Below are 18,907 nucleotides of genomic sequence, written 5' to 3' on the forward strand. Positions count from 1 at the left end.
GTAGCAGTTTGGGGAATGCCTGCATGTGCAGTGTGTGGCACCACAAATGGGTCTGTGGCACCACATACTGCATGTCTGCACTTGTCTGGACACGCCTTTAGTCTCTAATTACAAAGGTTATGTCAGTTTTGCAATATAATGATTTTGCTTAAACATGGTGCACCCACCTGGTCTCGTATAGGCGCTCTCTAGTGACCTTTGAGCGCACACCCGATTCTGGCTGTGGGGTGTGTCCCTGGGCCCTGTGTGTTGGGTCGTGCTCAACCCCAAGGGAGGCCCTGACATTTGCCTGCCACAACTTAGTCTTCTTTTCTTCAGTGGTGGGGTTCCTCCTTGGGGCTTCTTACAGACCGGGTGCTGCCATTTGCGGCATTCTTGGGGCTCCCCTATACCTCAACCATGTTCCAGCCCTCAGGACCACTGGGTGATGGGTTGCTGGCCTGTCCCTTTTTTTAATGTTCCTGTCTGCTCTCTTCTCTCCTTGGCCATCCCTCGATGACCATTCACCCCAGGTGACGAGGTCAAGGACCATCCTCGTCTATGCACCTGTCTCCCTTTTGAGGCTTCTGCTATGCTGCCTCAGTCCTCTCACTTGACTCGAGGTCACTTGTGGGTACCTCCCCCCTGGTCCGGCCTCCGTGTGCCCTCTAAAATAAAGTAATAAAAGAAGATAAAAAAAGAATAATTGGGTAATGGGCTTCTGCCCACCCCACTCAAGCGTCCGCGTCTGTGGTCCACAAGATCCCTCAACGCCGTCTTTCCTTGGCCTGGCTGCCCTGCCGAGCCGGGTATGTAACTCTTCTAATGTGGTCGAGACCCCTCCTGTGGGTCTCCGTCCAGCCTCCTTCTGAGCTGCCAACCATGTGGAATTGCAGCCTGGGGAGCAGCTTTGCCCTTCGACATTGGTGCACCTGTCTCCATTTTCCTGCTGCCGGCTTTTAAACCTGCCGGGGAGCGGTTTTGGCTGATGTCATCTGCTGGTGCTGTTCCCAGCCGGCAACAAAAGCAGCTGATGAACCGCGCTGGTGGCCCTTCTTGGCGTGGCTCCACTTCTCCTAGGGTTGGTAAGTGTGCCCTCTTTTCAGGGCTATCTATTTCTTTCTTTGGGCAGGTCAGCCCTGCCTCAGGTCCTGCCACAGGAGGCTGCTATGGTGCCTCCGTTTTTGTCCCCCTGGGACACGTGGCATCAAAAGTACATCAAGACATTAGGTTTGGTTCTGGGCTGTTGAAAGACTTATTAAACCACATATAGTGGCTGTTTCATATTGCTTTAACATCATGAGCCATGAAAGGTTATTAAAGTCACAGTGACTACTCCTCTCTAAGCATAATGGAAGTAAGTCTTAAAGTCCCTGTTGGAGGCCTTTTACAGGATTCTCTAAAAATAAGTTTTTCCCTCGTGTGTATGCTGTCTTCTCTTTTTCTTTACTTTCAAATGGCTTTAATAGAGGAGGCATAAGAAGTAATAATCTTGAGGGGAAAAAATAAATGAGCCAAGGACTCAACTTGTAAAAGAAAGTAGTTGAATATTGAAGTCTTTAGTGTCTTGCTGTGGTTAACAGCACCAATGACACTTATTTATTTATTTATTTAATTTTAACAACTTTTTCCCAGTTTTCAAAAGCCTTCTGATACCTATTTAATGATACCTGGTACAGCATAGGATTTTAGTGCGAACTACTTGTTGCTATTTTTGCATGTATAATCAAAAAAGCAAAATTGTTCAGACTTTAGCCTCAGGGGTTTTATAATTGAAGAATGCGTGGTGATTTCCATCCTTCTCATGTGAATACAGAGAGAATCCTTACATGTCATACTTGTTTGTTCAACTACTGTTTCATCATTCTGTTTAAAAATAATAATGAAATTGCCGACCTTAAGCAGTCTCTAATGTTCCTCTTCATTTTGATGGGGATAGCATCTTGTTACCAGAATGGTAGCAGATAGCTGATAGCTTTTGTAGTGGACAAACTGCTGCTGAATCAACTTAGTCTGCCTGATCCTGCATGGACAGACTTAGCATGCTAGGGTTGCAGGGTTGGGCTTGTACTAAGTTGTGCAACACTACTTGGAAAATAATAGCTGCCTGTTCTCCCAACATGACATCTGAGCAAAACATGAAGCATGGGTTTGTATGGGAAACTGTTCAAAAAGCAGTTGTTGCTTCATACCAAAAAAGATATGTTGATCCTGTTCATCTTTGTGAATCTCACAGTGATTTTTTTCCCCTTCATTACGCCCATGCAGTTATTTTAGCATTTGTATTAGATAGGATCTGAAGTGCATAAAAACTTTTATTATGGCCTCTCTATTTGCTTCAAACAGTTATGACTTGTGCTGCTTAATGAACCACAAAATGACTTTTCCTACCACTGGAGGTATTTGCATTTCATGTTCAACGTTCAGGACAAATGCTGTAGCTGATCCAGACTACAACATATATTGAAATTACATTGGGTGCATTTACATGTGTGTTAATGTGCTTTTCCTAATGCACGTGAAATGTATGAGGTACTAAATAAATGCACATTAGGCAGTAGCGCAGCCCTCCCCACCACCCCCCCGGTGACATTTAATGCACAGTAGCCTATTCTACTGCACATTAGACTATTAGCACTTTTCTTATGCACCACTTTAGCGTGCGGTAGAACACGCTGAAGCGCATGTATAGGCATCCCCATTCTGCCCAAAGTCCTGGCTTGTGTCATCACTAACAGCTGTACTTTCCTTCCCTTAATAAGGGCAAAAAAAATAAAAATAAAAAAGCCATTGCTTTTTTGTGGCCTTAAGTGCCAGTACCACATCTATGTATGTTCTGAAATATATATATATATATTTTATTGCAGTACAACAATAAACCTAAAAAACATCCTGGGCCAGTGGCTTTGTAATGACTTGGAAGGGAGAGGGACTTAGTTGCTTTTTATTTCAGCAGTACCTCATCTATATCATATGGTTTTGCATTTTCTTATGACTTGATCTTTCTCATGTTCCAGTTGGCAGGGGCTGGGAAATGCTGTGGTAGGCTTCTCATGCTTCATTATAGATGATAGAGTTTGTTATAGCAGGGTTGGCAGCAGGTTTGCTGGCTATTAAGGAAGGAGTGTTCGCACTTAGAGAAATAATTAGATCCCTTAGCTAGATTCTCTGTAATGGAGAGCCTCCAATGTGGAAGCATGGAGGAGATTCCCAGGGTTGTCTCATGTTCTCAGGAAAATGCTGGTATTGAATAGCCTACTAATCCTTGCAGAGTTGAAGACTACCATCTTTAAATTGGATAAGTGAACTAAAACAGCCTCCTATTTCAAGAGCTGTTTTTTTAAGATGTAATAAATATATTCAGTTGTTCTGCAGTTCTGTAGTTGTTTCAAATGCAGAATGTTATAAATGAGAAGTTCCTATGCTGAATGTACAAAGTACTTTGCAGTTTATTGATCTTTATTGTTAAGGAATTGACTGTTAACTCAATTCACTTTACTTTTAAAATAATGTGATTCTAGAATAAATCTGTTTTAATATTCTTAGCTTTTAAGGTTGCATTTACAGTTCAAAGCTGAGTCATGTGCATAGACTTGACCAGGCTTGTGAAATTAAGTGGGACAATGATGCAGCTTCCGTTAAGTCTGTCATGCCCAAACATGATGGGAAATGTTTTTTTATTAAACTTATCCTTTAACAATGTTTCTATGTAAGTATTAATGAGTGAACAACAAAACAGTTTCCATTTCTATAAGTACAGTTGGACCATATACATATGAATTGGGACGTTTGCAGTTATAACTTGAATGATAATCTGCCCGCCTTTGCAAACTAACACTTATTAGGCGACTGAAGCCTTCCAGCTCAGTTCAAGGTATATAGCTTTTTATTCCCCCCCCCGCCCCTTTTCTTTCCCCTTATCTTAAAGGGAGTTGTATTTAATACCATATTTTGTCAGCTATAAGAACCCACCAATAATTAGATTCTATATATGGAAAATTTATTATACTTTTCCCGGTATGGAATCTAATTGTTGGAGGTTTGCCTTTTAATTTGTCCCCTTCCCACTGCTGCAGCAGGGAAAGTAAATCTGGAGGGTTAGGTAGCCCCTTTGCCCTCTGCCCCCCAACCTCCCCAATTTCGTCCCTCTGCAGCCCCTCCCACCCTCTTTTTACTGTCAGACCTTGCTCTCCCTGAGCACATGGAAACGAGGGGCCAATTTGAGAACACTGATCTTTAAATAAACATACATGTTCACTTTTTTTGTAGTAATGCTATATTTATTGTTACCTCGTCTTTAGAACAGTATTAGCTCTAAATACTCCTAAAGATGAAAACGTTTCAATTGCATAAATCTCCTAGGAAATGAGAGTTGCAATAAACTAGCTAAAATGCCACAATCCAATATTTGCTGTCTTTTTAAAGAGTGATCTTGCTGGATACAGTTCAAGTCCTGATCATTTTTATGTGGGTGGTTTGAAACCTGCTTAATTGTAGGCAGGTTGCTGAATTAAAGAGCAGCTGCTCAGGTGTTTGTTGTGGTCTTTTTTAAAAGCAGTAGGGGGCAACATTTTGGTATCTGTGCTGCAAATAACCCTGCACCCTCCCTGAGTACCACTTTCATAGAAGTCACAAAGTAGGACTGGATGGTACCTCGAGGGCATCTAGTCCATACCCCTGCCTAAGGCAACAGTGATCTGTGTTTTGATTCCCTTCCCCTGACTGATTTGCTGCTCTGCTTTTTGCCTCTAGCCCTGTGTTCCCTGCCTAATCTGCTACTTGACTTTCTTCTCCCTGCTCTGTCTGCCCCTGTACTTCTTTCTCCTTCCCCAGTCTACTTTGTGGCATGCAGAGGCTGCCTGTGCCACTTGTGGCACCCATGCTGCAGGTTGGGTACCCCTGCTTTAAAGGATGCTACTTATCTACTCCTTTGGAGTTCTCCAGCACACTATGGATTGCAAACACTCTTCTTTACAGGGGCAGGACGAGGAGAGTGGTAAGGAATCTACTTCTGCAAAGTACCTGGGTTTTATTTAATAAAATACAAATGTCTTATAATTACAATGGAAAATACCTTTTGTGGAATTTATTGCAATGAGTTGGCTGATGATTTAGTAAGTGTGAATAAGGGAAAAGCTTTCTTTCATTTATAAATATAATATAGCTTATCTGCTCAGCTCTTCTTCTGGGAGTACAGGAAGGCAGTGATTTTTTTTTCTTCCAACTTGTGTCTCTATCAGAGAGAGAGAATTAACTCTTGCTGACTAATTTTCGTGTGTGCACATGTTTACGGGTAACATTTTAAGCTAGTAAAATTCTCTAGAAGTATAGGCTCTGTCCTTGAAATACTTCACCTGTAGAAAGGGAGTGCCTGGAATAAATATGCTTGAATAGTAGGATGGAAGGTATAGTCCTTAGTCTTTCTCTCCACCTTGTTCTAGACGAAACAGAGTCAAGGTCACATGGAGAGGAGGAAGGGGCGAGATAAATATTTAGGGCCCTTTCCCGTTCTTACCAAGGGCTTTATTTCAGATGTTGTGGCTGTGACTAGAATTCTGAAGGGGAGCAAGGAAAAAGAGCTGCTGTTCATGAGTGACACTTTTTTAGAAACTATGGGAAAGGGGGAGAAGTATTAGAACAGGGGCAGGCAGTTATTTCAGGCAGAGGGCCGCTTACTGAGTTTTAGCAAGCCATCGAGGACCGCATGACAGGCAGCCAGGGGCAGATAAATTATTAATTTTCTAAAGTTTTTAGGGACCCCGCGGGCGGGATAGAATGTCCTGGCAGGTTACATCTGGCCCGCTCGCCGTATTTTGCCCGTCCCTGTATTACAACTTTGTACTTCCAGCTCCTAGGCAAAATAGGAAGAATCAGACCCCTCCAAAGGACTGTATGAAAAGACGGTAGAAAAGAATGGTTTCAGCAGTACCCTAAGCATAGAGTGGTATACTTAACCAGCTTTAATGGGCAGGGGGAGCACCTACTTGGGAGCATGCCACAGCTGTTATAATCTGTTAGGTCTCAATAGCCCTGTAGCAATACGAGTTACCTAAATCACCTTAACATAGATGCTGGATGAAGCATGGTTAAGTAGGAGCAGTTTACCACATGGATAACCCAATAGAATTATGCAGACGTGACACTTGCGCTGTAGCAGTTTGTATCCATATCCTTTTGATAGTGATACAGTCCTGCCGTCTGCTTATGCCCCTAAGTAAAAACCATGAAAATTTTTTCCTTATTCTAACAGGTTAAATCAGGGTTGTCAAATGTATGGCCTGTGGGCTGGATGGAGCAATACAGTTCAGGAGGTAGGGCTGCAGAATTCAGGGCTCATGGGCGTGATGTTTACAGCTGTTGGAAAAAGAGGAGCAAGAAGGAGCTATGTAGATACTTGCCCTGCTGCCTCTGGACCCAAGCCCTTTTGCTACATCCAGACCTCCTCCCCTCCTTTGGCTCCACAGATCAGGTCTGGGGCCCAGGGTGAATTTGATGTTCATTGTTTAGATAAGTAACCACACCTTTCAATTCTGAATTCATCTAAGTTGGGTAAAAACTAGTGCTACATCTAGATAGCAGAAAATCTCTCCCTGCACTTCAGCAGTTCTAATCTAGACAGTTTCTAAAGACTGACTAGAAATATGACTTTTAAACTGATACTTGCGTCCTAAGTGTATGAACATTCTTAAATTCAATTCAAACCTCACTTCTCATTTTAGCTTAATAATGATACCTTTGCTTGCTTGTTTGTTTATTTTTTAAAGGAAGTAGATTTTAGGACTTGGTATAGCAGTCATTAATTGGGGAATATTGCAGTGCAGACTCTCATTAGTTAGGTTAATTTAACCTTGTAGAATTCTGACAGCTGAAGTTTAATTTAACTTGACTGTATTTCTCATTAGCACTCTTTATCCCTTTATCTGCTGATAATGGGTATTCACGTGTTCTTAGTTTTAAAAGCAATTGAGACCTGGAAAGTCACAGTGAATACTTGCTGGGATCCAGATCTAATAACAGCAGCTTATTCTGTTGTATTATTTTCAACTGAGGTAAAAAAACCAAACTCTCTTGGATAGCTACCTAACAGGATGAATACAAGCATAAGAAGTTAATCAAGCAAGCTATTTATTGCCATTTTTGGTTTGGGTGAAAAGTGTGGTCACAAGGATGTGTAAAATAGCCTTGATATGCAGGTGTTTAATACACCTGTTGAGTGGATTGCAGAGAGTATGTGCCCTTCTCTTCCTCCCCCATCTCTCCTTCCCCAAAAAAGAGTGCATGCCAAGATATCCGTTATTAGATAAGGTTATGCCCTTCAGGGTTTTAGTCCTGTTGTAAGTGGGCATTATGAGCTGCTAATTATTGTTGCTGAAGTCAGTAGTTCAGAATAAGGATCTAAAAATCTGTTGTAGGTGAAAAAGTAAGAATGAATATACGTTCTACCCACTGTACTTACCCCAAGTTTGGTATTATTCAGTAACCGGACCCATTTGTAAACTGTCACACAATTCAGTCAAATGTTGCTTCTTTAGCAATGCCAGTATATAGGGCCACCAAAGTAAATAGAGGGATTTTAATAAAGGTCACAAGTTATATCTTTTGAATTAATTAGGGCAGTGGGGTCCAACCTTTTTGGCAAGCATGCCATAAATTAGTCCTGCGCCCTCCTTGAGTGCTGCTCCAATTCCTTTCCTATGACCACTCTACTTTTCTGCTTCCTGCCCTGCCAGTGTGCTGTTTCTCAACCTCCCTCTTCTGTTGTCCCACACCAGAAGCTGCCTGTGGTACGTTGGCCAGCCCTGCTATTAGACACTGTTTAATAAAACCACTTTCCATATTTTGACTTTAAATTTGCCTACACAAGACAAATATAGGCAGAAAACAAGAAATTTCCTCTTGTAGATGTTTCTTTCAGTATGTTTAATATGGTGAAAGCTTTGAGTTAGGGGGGTAAAGGTAATGTAGGCCTTTTCTTGTTACCAGCTCAGCTTGCCAAGTCTTTCTCTCTCTACTTGTGACCTTGTTTTCTTCCAACTTCACTGGTCCTTCAGTTCTGATGTGGATCTGGATTCTTTCCCTTTTTGCATATCTTGTTCTTAATGAAACTTATTTTACTTAATTGTTACAACAGAAGGCTGCCTGGATCAAGGGCACATGGTAGATACTGTGCAGAGATTGAGTCCCTGCCTCTTGTTGCTTACGATCTGAGGACAAAGTATTCGGACTTTGGAGAACAAATATTAGACTCCTAAATAAATAACCTGATTTTTTTTCAAAGATTCCTAAGCTGGCTATAGGAAGTGAACTGCTAAATAAGGTGTTAACTTTTCACCCATCCCCTCCTGGGTAACATGTATCTGCTTAATACAGGGAGTGACAAGAATCTGGCAGAAAATCCTTTGTAAGTTAATCCTTTGTATGCTGTTGTCTTGAGATTTGTACTTGGAGTCATCCTGTGATTGAGCTTGTTTCTGCTGATCTTACTGTGGGGTAGCCATCCTCTTAAGTTAAAGTTATATGTGATTTGTCCCTACAGACTGCCAGACTTTTTGTTTTCTTTGAATACCCTTTATTTTCTGGGTATTCTTGGCTTTTATAGTATGAATGATATATAAAAGGCAGTAATTCCTTTGTTAATCACTGTCTCTTGTATCCATCTCAGAAAATAATGGAAGGGTCAACAGCTCAGCCAAGTGAAGTTTGAGGCATTTTAAGATGAAGTCTCACAGGCTGCTACAAAAGGACAATTATCCTGCCCCACAAGTCCTCTGGCTGGCATCAGCCTCCCTGCTTACGTGGAGCAGACAGATTGGGCCAAGGCTAGCCTGCCTAGGTTGTGAGGGGGGATTTGCAGGGGGAAGTGCAAAGCATCCTGAGATTCTGGGGAACTGAGTTAACTTGAATCTGGAGGGGATCTGGGACAGAAGTTCAATAAAGCAGTTTAACCTAAATCAGTTAAATATGACACTGCATTGACCCAGGTTTATCTCAAACTGGTTTCAGCCATTTTGAAAGAGGTTTATATGCACTGAACTATGGTTGCGTTACAGATGTGTGCCAGTTTCCGATTACTTATACCAGTTTGTGTGATTACTGTCCCTTGCCATTGTATCTATCAGAACCCTTTTGAGGTAGTGTTTCTCACAAGGCTTCTTGCTGTGGTCGCTGGGGCTGCTGTCTACAGTGAGGCAGTTAATGTTGCCACCATGATTTAACCGTAGCCACCAGCTAAGTTGAGTTGAATTCTCTTTTCTGCACTACAGAAATAACTTGTTGACCTAAAGAATCTATTGCCTATAAGAAGTGTCTTCAAACTATATGTTGATAAAGAAAATCATGGACATGAATAGACACAGGTGATATATTGGGTATAATATATCAGCCCTTCCTTGTACAGGATTGATGGGCAAAATAGTTTATACACAAACACTTAAATGGAACCAATAGCAGAGATTCCAACTTAGAGCAGTGCTAAAATATTTCATTTTCAATTTTCATTTCAGTGTTTTTATTGGCTGTGTGAAAATAAAACCTCTTATACAAGCACTTCTGAGCTTCTGTACAGCTAAAGCTATTATCAAATGCTAATTGATATATTCAGTAACAGAATATCTGTCACTTTTGTCTTGACAGGTGTACCAAAGTCTAATCTCCTACACACAAGATCATTAAGGGGGCACAGAGACTGCTTTGAGAAATTCCACTTAATAGCAAACCAGGATTGCCCACGATCAAAACTTTCCAAAAGTACCTATGCAGAAGTAAAAAACATCTTGAGCAAAAAAATTAACCGGATTATACAGTATGCACAAAACAAGGATTTGGACTCTGATTCTGAAAGCTCAAAAACATCCCAGCACCAGCTTTTTAACTTCAGACATCAGACAGACAGAAAACTGCTCCCACAGTTTGATTCCCCAGTACCCAGGTACTCTGCAAAATGTATAGATGGAAATTCTGGGAGCATTTCAAACTGTTCACAAAGTATTTTTGAACCAAAAGAATCCACTGATTTCAGACTCGATATGTTGCAAAAAACTGGTGCTACGTTTCGCTGCAGTAGTGTTTTGTGGGCTAGTCACAACCAAGCACAGAAGACAGAAAATGCTGAAAGTGACTTGGATACCAGTGTTCAAAGAAGATGTCCCCATTATAGCAGGGAAGAACGTAAGTAGAGGGGAAATGAGCTAGTGCTGTTTAGCTTCTTGCTATGTTCTGCATAGTTTCTTCAGTCTCTTGACCAGTTAAGAGCTTGCCTGTTGCTAGTGGACATAAATCAGTGCATGGTAGGAAAAGATGATTATTGTGAAGCTAGAAAAACTAGTTTTCAGGAGACTATACTACCAAGTAAATCACTGTGGATTGTATATTCTTGCTTGTGAACCCAATTTAACCTACCACATGTCTTATACTGAAAGAGAGCTCTTGGCTGAAATTACTGGAAGTCCCATCAATACATCAGTCTGATATCAGATCAGCACCAATATACAGAAAATTGTCTATATCAGATATTGGCCTGATGGGGCCAGTAATTTGGCTGATAAACACCCATGCTGCGCACAGCCACAGAGTACTATGGAGCAGAGCCGGCAGAGTGGAAGCAGTGGTGGAGGGAGGGAGGGAAGGGGCATAGAGGGGCAGGTGCTGCTCAGCGGGGGTGGGGGCAGGGGGTGGTACAGGACAGAGGCACTGCTCATGGGGTGGGGGCAGCTCCTGCCACTGCTTGCAGGAGGGTGGGGGCGGGGAGGTCCGCCCCTGTATCTGCACGGGGTGGGCGACAGCTGCTGGGTGGAGCTAGAGATGGCGCTGTGCAGCTCTTCTTGCCAGGGGCTGGGCTCCAAGCGGGTTTCAGTGGTGCTGGGAGGAGGCTGCAACCCCTTTTCCCTTCAGTTGGGTGGAGGCAGGGCGTTTAGCTGCGGCTGCACCAGGTGGCAGTGTGGGTCTAGAAGTGGAGCTGCAGCAAAACCTGCGGTGGCTGCAGCCCCCTCCCAGTGCCACCAGAGTCTGCTCCGAGCTGAGCCCCTGGCGAGAACAGCCCCATGCAGCGCTGGCTCTGGCTCCACCCCACAGCTGCAGCCTGTCCTGCTTCACACAGATCTAGGGGCACATGCTCCCTGCCCCTGTCCTCCCAGGGGGCAAGCAGTGGCGGGAGCTGCCCCCACCCCAAGAGCTGTGGCTCTGTCCCGTGCCACCGCCTGCCCCCTCCCTCACCACAGGGGGCATTGATCTGCTCTGCTATGCCACTTCCCTCCCCCTTCCCCTTCTACCACTTTGGACTTACCACCTGATGGCAGTTGTATTTGATATCAGATCAATATTGGTTGATATGCCTCCTTAAATATTAGTTATCAGCCCGCAAAATCTCATCTGTGCACCCTTAGAAATTACCCTTTTAATGTTATTTGCCAGGGATGTGTAATCCTGCCAGTATAGTACTCCCAACAGCAACTTTATTGTCTCCTCCTAACATCCCTGAGATGCATTTTAGAAGCCAAACTATCTTTGGTTTAATGATTAGGGAGACTAGTGAACTTTGCAGGGAATCAAAATGTGAAAAGTAATAGTTGACTTTAAAGATGCCTAGAATGTGGAAAATAATGTTTAGAGTGTTTACTTGCCAGTAATACAGATTATGTTACAGCCTTATATGCTAACATAGCTCTCAGATGTTTTTACTCGTAGCATTTCTTGATGGGGAAGTAGGAAAAAATACACTAGTTTTCATTCCCGTAAGAATTTGTGCCCTTCTCCTATCCTGTATTAAGTTCTTGAAGGTTAAAACAATGCCAGTGGGATGCCTTTGTAAATAAAAGAAGTATATGTTGTAGATGTACAAATGAGCAGTGCAGCTGACAGACAAGTGATTGCTTCTGTGCTGCAATCTTTGCTAGAGGCAGTTTCTACTGTGTCCTGAGTCACAGAACTTAGAATTTGCATTCCCTTAATCACAGGTGATCTGTTTGATTGTGACTATTAAAGCAGAAAAAGCATGGCTTTAGGGGATGGAAAAAATAACACACAATGAGGTAATTAAAGGCTGTATATGCACACTTGCCCAGACAAGTGTCAGTTCAGATGCTGCTTTTGAAAGCTTCAAGTATGAGGAGAGACTGAGGGATCTAGATCTCTTCAGCCTTTGCAAAAGAAGGCTGAGAAGTGATCTTGTGGCTGCCTACAAATTCATCAGGGGAGGGCAGCAGGGAATAGGAGATGCTCTATTTACTAGGGCAACCCTGGAGTAACTAGGAACATTAGCCACAAATTGACAGAGAGCAGATTTAGGTTGGACGTCAGAAATAACTTCTTCACAGTTAGGGTTGCCAGAATCTGGAATGGGCTTCCAAGCGAGGTGGTGCTCTCCCCTACCCTAGGGGTCTTCAAGGGGAGACTGGGCAAGCACCTAGGTGGGGTCGTCTGACCCCAGCACTCTTTCCTGCCCAGGGCAGGGGGTCGGATTCAGTGACCTACCAAGGTCCCTTCTGACCCTAACATCTATGACTCTCTGAACTTTTAACACTGAGCACAGGGTTTTGTGTGAAATGGGTATGTAAATTAATGTAACAGTTACAGTTGAGTTAGAAGAGTGAATCTTCAGACATTGACAAATTACTGCTGAGTGGTATTGTTCTTGACTTACCTGAACAGCTGTATGTAGGGTGCAAATAAATAATTTTGAGGGACTGACAATCTGCTTACTAATGCTTACGTTTAATATTTGGCTTCTCTAGTAATAATAATGGGTTTTGTTGTTACAGTGAGTACGATGACTCTTGGAGAGTTAGAGCAACTAAATAAAAAGCTTCTCGAGCAAGTACAGGGTAAGAACTTTTAAATTTCCTTACGGTTGTGCAAAATAATATAATTTGAAAGAGAACTATGATGACTTACCAGGGTTTTAAATTTTGATCCAAAATCCACATGAACCTAAATACCAGAGCAAAGAAGTAAAAAATACTTAACTACACTTTGATATAATACATGCTGTTATTATGAAATTACTTCCGCTCTAGAAGAAATTCCTTTCATTTTCACTTATGTGTGTGTAAATTAGTTTAATTTCATATTTGAACTTTTCAAATCTATACAGTTTAGCTTGCTTAAGTGTAAGGTCTTCTAGGGTCCTTAGTTTTGGCATATGAATTTATGGGCTCTGCTGTTGAAACTTTAGACCTGCCCCTTTTTAAATATTTAGAGACTTTTTCAATTAACAATATGACTAGTTAGATTAACCTGCTAATCTTCTTACAGATGTTTTTGAGGAGCTGACACACCAAGTTCAAGAAAAGGATTCCTTAGCCTCCCAACTTAATGTCCGTCACATTGCTATAGAGCAGCTGCTTAAGAACTGTTCCAAATTGCCATGTCTACAAGTGGGACGAGCAGGAATGAAATCCAGTGCCCCCATATAAATGGAACAAGGCTTGAATCTATAGTATTTTCCTTAACGGCTTTATTCTCAATAGCTGAACACAGCCTAACAGCTTTTTTAGAAGCTTTTGAGGAAACTTTGCTTTTTTTTTCTTTGTCTTCAGAAACCAAGAGATATTGTATACTATAAATTTTGCTTGACAAAAAGCACGTTTTTTTGTTGTTGCGGCTTTTTTTGTTTTTTGTTTGTTTTAGATTTAGAAACGTTATTGAAGTTAGTTTTTGCTCACTTTGAAAGTAGAGTCCCCCCCAATCCTTCCCCTCTCTTCCCTATACGCAGCTGAAAATGCCCCTTGAAGTGGATTTCATGTGTCTATAAAATAGCGTTTAGTTCATTCTTACAAAGAATGACCTGATGCTTGTAAGTATGGGGCAAAATGCAAAGTTTAGGTCATTAAAAAATTATGTCTGAGAAAGCTTTAAGGGGAGGAGCAGAATTACTGAAATTCGCCTCTTATTTATTATGAGCAATATTTTATTATTGAATTTTTATACTAAAGAAAAATTACTATTTTAGGTACTTTTCCAGATCTCTTTATAAAATGTCTGAATGATTTTGTGTAACGTTTATGCCTTGTATATGATTGTTTACCCTTTTTCAGGTCAGTATCTTTTCAGGATACAATTTTTTTTAAAAAAAAGGTCTTGTTTCCCAAAGAGATTTATTTCGCATTTTGAAAAATGTGAGGGTGCGTAACTTTTTTCATTTTTGAGTAAATTTCTAATTGAAAAATTTAACTTCATCAGGCATGGATTGTATCTTGTAGAGTAAACTTAAGCACAGCACCTCCTTTTTCCCCCTGAAGTATTCCATTTCAGTTTTCAATGTGTGGAAAGTGGAGTTGTTTTGTACATGTGAAAATATTTTTCAATGCTTAATAAAAGTATATGGCTTCAGAAAAAAGAAATAAACCCATAATACCTCATTACTCTTTCAGTGGTCTTGATATTACTTTTCTAAACTTAGAACTTGAGGAGACAGTCTAACAAGTTAGGATACAAACTATTGAAAGTGGTTTTTTTGAGCACCAACAATACTTTATATTTCCCTGCCTCTTTAATATTAAATATTGGAAATCTACTACAGTGAGAAATACAAGGGTTCCCTCCTTTGCAGAAACTTAGTGAGCAAAAAAGTTAATAGCAAAGACCTTCTTGGTGTTACCTTGACAAAAATGAACTGCCCACAGCACCACATAAATAAAATGGCACTGTGTTCAAAAAGCAATATGAAGGGAAACACTTCTCAGAAGACGTTCTAAGGGAACAATATTCTATTCTAGCATTAGCATACTGAATACCCGTTTAAATTTTCAAGAAATGTTAGAGCAATTTCCAGAAATTTGGTCAGGTATGTGGGAAATTTATTACCGTAAGCTGTCACTACAGAAAAGCGACACGATTAAAAGAGACTAACAAACTGTACTTAAGTAGTTTTAATTTACAAAAATTTTAATTTTTGTAGTAAAGGTCTCTGACAGAGGCTACATGTAGGCAGATACAAAAAGTAAGACTGAATTAAAATGGACAACTGCAGTGAAACTGGCCTTACATGTTAAAAGTGACAGATGGCATAAAATTCATCATAAAATTCAGTTTGGGTTTTGTCACTGCCATCCTCACTATGGTATCTTGAAGCACCTGCCAATAACACCTTCAGTAACAAATGATTTTACTTTGTGATAAATGTGAAAAGAGCCATAACTTTAAATTGCTTACTTGCAAAATAAAGTCTAAAAATAAATTCTATTCACTAATCCAGACTTAACACCTGTTCCCTGGCAAGTTTCGATAATCTCTGTAAGCAAGGGTAACTTTAATCCCTATCAATATAATATTAAGATAACTACAAATATGCACAGAGATTTGGCAAAAGGCTCTTTCATAGTGTACTGATAGTCTTAACAGCGCTTGCATCTAGAAATGTTGATTCTAGCCTGCCTGTGGGTAAACAGTTCTGAGATGCCTTTGTATAACTTGGAGCAACTACTCGGAAGTTAACTTTGCCTTCACTTTAACTTCCTTCTCCTCTGGCCAGTGGCCAGTCCAGCGCAATCAATAGACTTTTTCTTTCAAGTGGCTCATTGATTTTTCTGAGAACTGCACTGCTTCTGTATTTGATACAGTGCCAAGGGTTGTGCCAAAACCTTGAGAGAAGCAACATTATTTTCATCTGTTTTCTAACATATAGCCCAGTTCATATGATGATGATAAAAGTGTATCATGTCTCAAAGTAACCTTTAACCTTCATTTATGTATTTATTCCCTTGATTCCACTGAATCTTTTTGCAACACTTGAAAGTGAATGTGTGAATCCCAGCTGCAGTAGTTTGGCTTGGCTTTCCTTTCCTTGTGCTTGGTACCTTTATGCACTGCTCACAGCCTTCCTGTCCTACTAAGAGTAGAAGGCACCAGTGAAGAACATGATCCTCTCTCTTCCCTATCTGCACTTGAGATGAAAAAAAATTATTTATGTATGATATTTATATTCTGCTCTATCAAAAAGGCTCCCAGCAAGGATTCCCCTCTGTCCAAACCCTCCTCCAAGTAAACCCACCCACCAATCATGACCACCCCTCCCAAATGCCACTCACATCCAGGTACTCTATTCCATTTTAGCACCACATGCCCCATCTGCATACTCCTACTCCTACTGCCCTGCCACAACCCCAAGCAGAACCACCTGCTGTTGCCTGCCTCCCCTGTAAAACGTATCAAACTATTCCTCCCTCCGTTCCCCAACAAATGATGCTGAATTCCAAAGACCTGTAACAAGAAAACCAAAACGCCTTCAGTCACCATGTAAGGGTACCCTTTGACTGTGCCCTAGGTCTGCACCCATGCAAAAGGCTTCATAAGGCTCATTGGTTGCCAAGGTCCTTCTCCCTCCTTTAAATGGCTGTGATGATACCCAGGCTGGAGGGGACAGGGTTTTGGGGGAACAGGAGTGGATAGCCTGCTGGCTTCTCATCATGTTCCTGTAATACCCACTCTCTGGATTTAAGGAAGGACCTCTGTTTTTACAAGGAGCAGTATGGTAATGAGTGGTCACCTACAAATCATAGTTGTACTTGTACTGTGTGAATTAGATCCACCAGAAGCTTTGTTGGTTTGAACATATATGGGAATGAAATATCCTGAACTTGCAATATCCAGTGGTGACAAGTGAGTAGAGGTCACCTCAATCTTTAAAACACACATCAGACTAAATACAGCAACAGGAGCCCAGTGACTGGCAGGTCCTGGTTTCTTGAAAGATACAGGGGAAGTAGGGATCCCCTATTCTCATTTCTCCTGATCTCCCTATTCCTTTTTCTTCTCCCTTATTCATACTTACTTTCTCATACCTTACATCACACTGAGATTAGAATACAGATCATATACAGCAGTGTAGCCAAGATGCTTACTGTGATTCATTAATGTTTGTGGCACACTCACAGCTTCACTACTTTGTGCCTAGTTTCATAGTTACCAGGTTGGGTAGTGAAGGTAATGCCCAGTACTGAGTCTGGGTCTGTGCAACCACTCAACTTGCTAATTTTTTCGGAAGCTACAGACTGCTAGTTTTCCTCTCCTTCCCATCACATATATAAATATATTTATGTAATGCTAATACCTATTAGTATATCAATTTATTTGTTATCAGAATAGAGCGTTTCATATTTTATATTGTAACAAGGCCTAGCAGTAATGTATCCATCCAAACTTGCCAGAAATCTTGGTCAGCTATAGAACTTATTTTCTATTTATTTAAAATTGTATGTATATTTTCTCCTCTGCCTTTCTCTGTAGCTATTTCCCCCCTTGGTCACTGTTCTGAAGGGAAGTGGCAAGGAGATGTTGGTCCTACACATACCAGGTAGATTCTGTATCAAGAATTCCAACCAGGCACGAACTACCCTTTGAAACAATGTTTAAACAAGTGACAATGGGAGAGGCGTGGCAAAAGAGACCTGACTGTAGATGCATACTGCAGGCCACCTAAGCAAGGGGAAGACCTTGATTTAGATTTCGCCTGTGAACTAACAGAGGCCGCACGTGTATGGCACATGGTTGTCATGAGTGACTTCAACTACCCAGACATCTGGGAGGAGTGCTCAGCTAGCTTGGATCGATCAGAATCCTTCCTGACCAGGACTGAAGAGCTTTTTTTTGACTCAGTAGGTGCACAGGCCAACTAGAGGCAATGCAGTTCTTGACCTGGTCCTAGCCAAAGGATGACCAACTTAAACATAGAGGGCAGCCTAGGTGATAGTGACCATGAAATCATTACGTTCACGGTCTGTCGCAAAGCTGACAAAACAGATACCAAGCTCAAAGTCTTAGACTTCAAAAACGCAAATTTTAATAAGCTCAGGTCACTAGTAGAGAATGCCCTGGTAGACCAAGGACCACAGGTAAAGGGAGCATGAGAAGAATGGTTGTTCCATAATTCTTAAGACTCAGAGAAAATCCATTCCCTTACGGAGAAAAAAGTAGCAAAAGGATCAAAAAAACCCTCTTGGCTATGCAGGGAAGTTGCAACCCTCCTACAGAAAAAGAAAAAGGCATACAAACAATGGAAGCTTGGGACAGCTTGACAATGGCCCGTACTTGTAGGAACCAGATTAGGCAAGCTAAGGGAGAAACCAAACTAAAACTAGCTACAAGAATCAAAGACACCAAGAAGTCCTTTAGCTACATAGGGAGTAAAAGGAAAACTAATGGGAGTGTGGGGCCGCTGCTCAATGCCTCAGGATACCTGGTCACTACCACTCAGGAAAAAATGGAACTCCTAAATGACTACTTTGCCTCGGTCTTTCACAAGACCAAGGGGAACAACACATCAGGTAGGGCACAGAATGAGTAGGGTGGGATTGATACTGTTCCCACCATTTCCATAGAACTGGTGTAGGATGAATTAAAGAAATTAGATGTATATAAATCAGCAGGACTGGATGAACTCCACCCAAAAGTGCTGCAAGAGTTGACTGAAGTAATCACAGAGCCCCTGGCAAAGGTCCTTCAAAAATCATGGGCCTCTGGAGAAATCCCAGAGGACTGGAAGAGGGCCAGTGTTGTGCCCATCTTCAAGAAAGGGAATCATGAGGACCCGGGAAACTACAGGCTGATTAGTTTAACAGCTATTCCAGGGGAAATCCTAGAAACATTCATCAAAGAAGCTATTTGTGACCAACTTGTAGAAGGCATGATAATGACAGACAGCATGGCTTCCTCACAGGCAGGTCTTGTCTGACCAACTTCATTTCGTTCTATGATCAGGTGACTTGTCACCTGGACAAGAGAAAAGCACTTGACATCATATACCTTGACTTTCAGAAAGCCTTTGACCTGGTATCCCATGAGATACTGAGCAGAAAACTGGAAGATATTGGGCTCAACTGTGGGACCATCAAGTGGGTGTGAAACTGGTTGCAGAGTAGGCCACACAGGGCACATCCACACATGTAAACACATGCGCTTGCAGTAGCTCAAATAGAAGCAGTGCACATTTGAGCCG

At 41.6% G+C, this 18,907-nt stretch overlaps 1 protein-coding gene across 2 annotated transcripts in view; it reads left to right on the top strand.

Moving 5' to 3' along the window:
- The window catches only part of CUNH21orf91 (chromosome unknown C21orf91 homolog), a 27,680-nt gene extending 13,344 nt beyond the window's left edge, over window positions 1–14,336 (top strand). For both annotated transcript variants that reach the window (XM_019525296.1, XM_019525295.1), the window contains exons 3-5: window positions 9,613–10,146; window positions 12,735–12,797; window positions 13,228–14,336. In XM_019525296.1, the coding sequence (XP_019380841.1) occupies window positions 9,613–10,146; window positions 12,735–12,797; window positions 13,228–13,388 (758 nt within the window). In that variant the 3' untranslated portion in view covers window positions 13,389–14,336. The remainder of the gene's footprint in view (window positions 1–9,612; window positions 10,147–12,734; window positions 12,798–13,227) is intronic.
- Window positions 14,337–18,907: the final 4,571 nt, after the last annotated feature.

This window comes from Gavialis gangeticus, unplaced genomic scaffold (assembly GCF_001723915.1).
Source record: "Gavialis gangeticus isolate Ggan-Ray unplaced genomic scaffold, GavGan_comp1, whole genome shotgun sequence".
NCBI lineage: Eukaryota > Metazoa > Chordata > Crocodylia > Gavialidae > Gavialis > Gavialis gangeticus.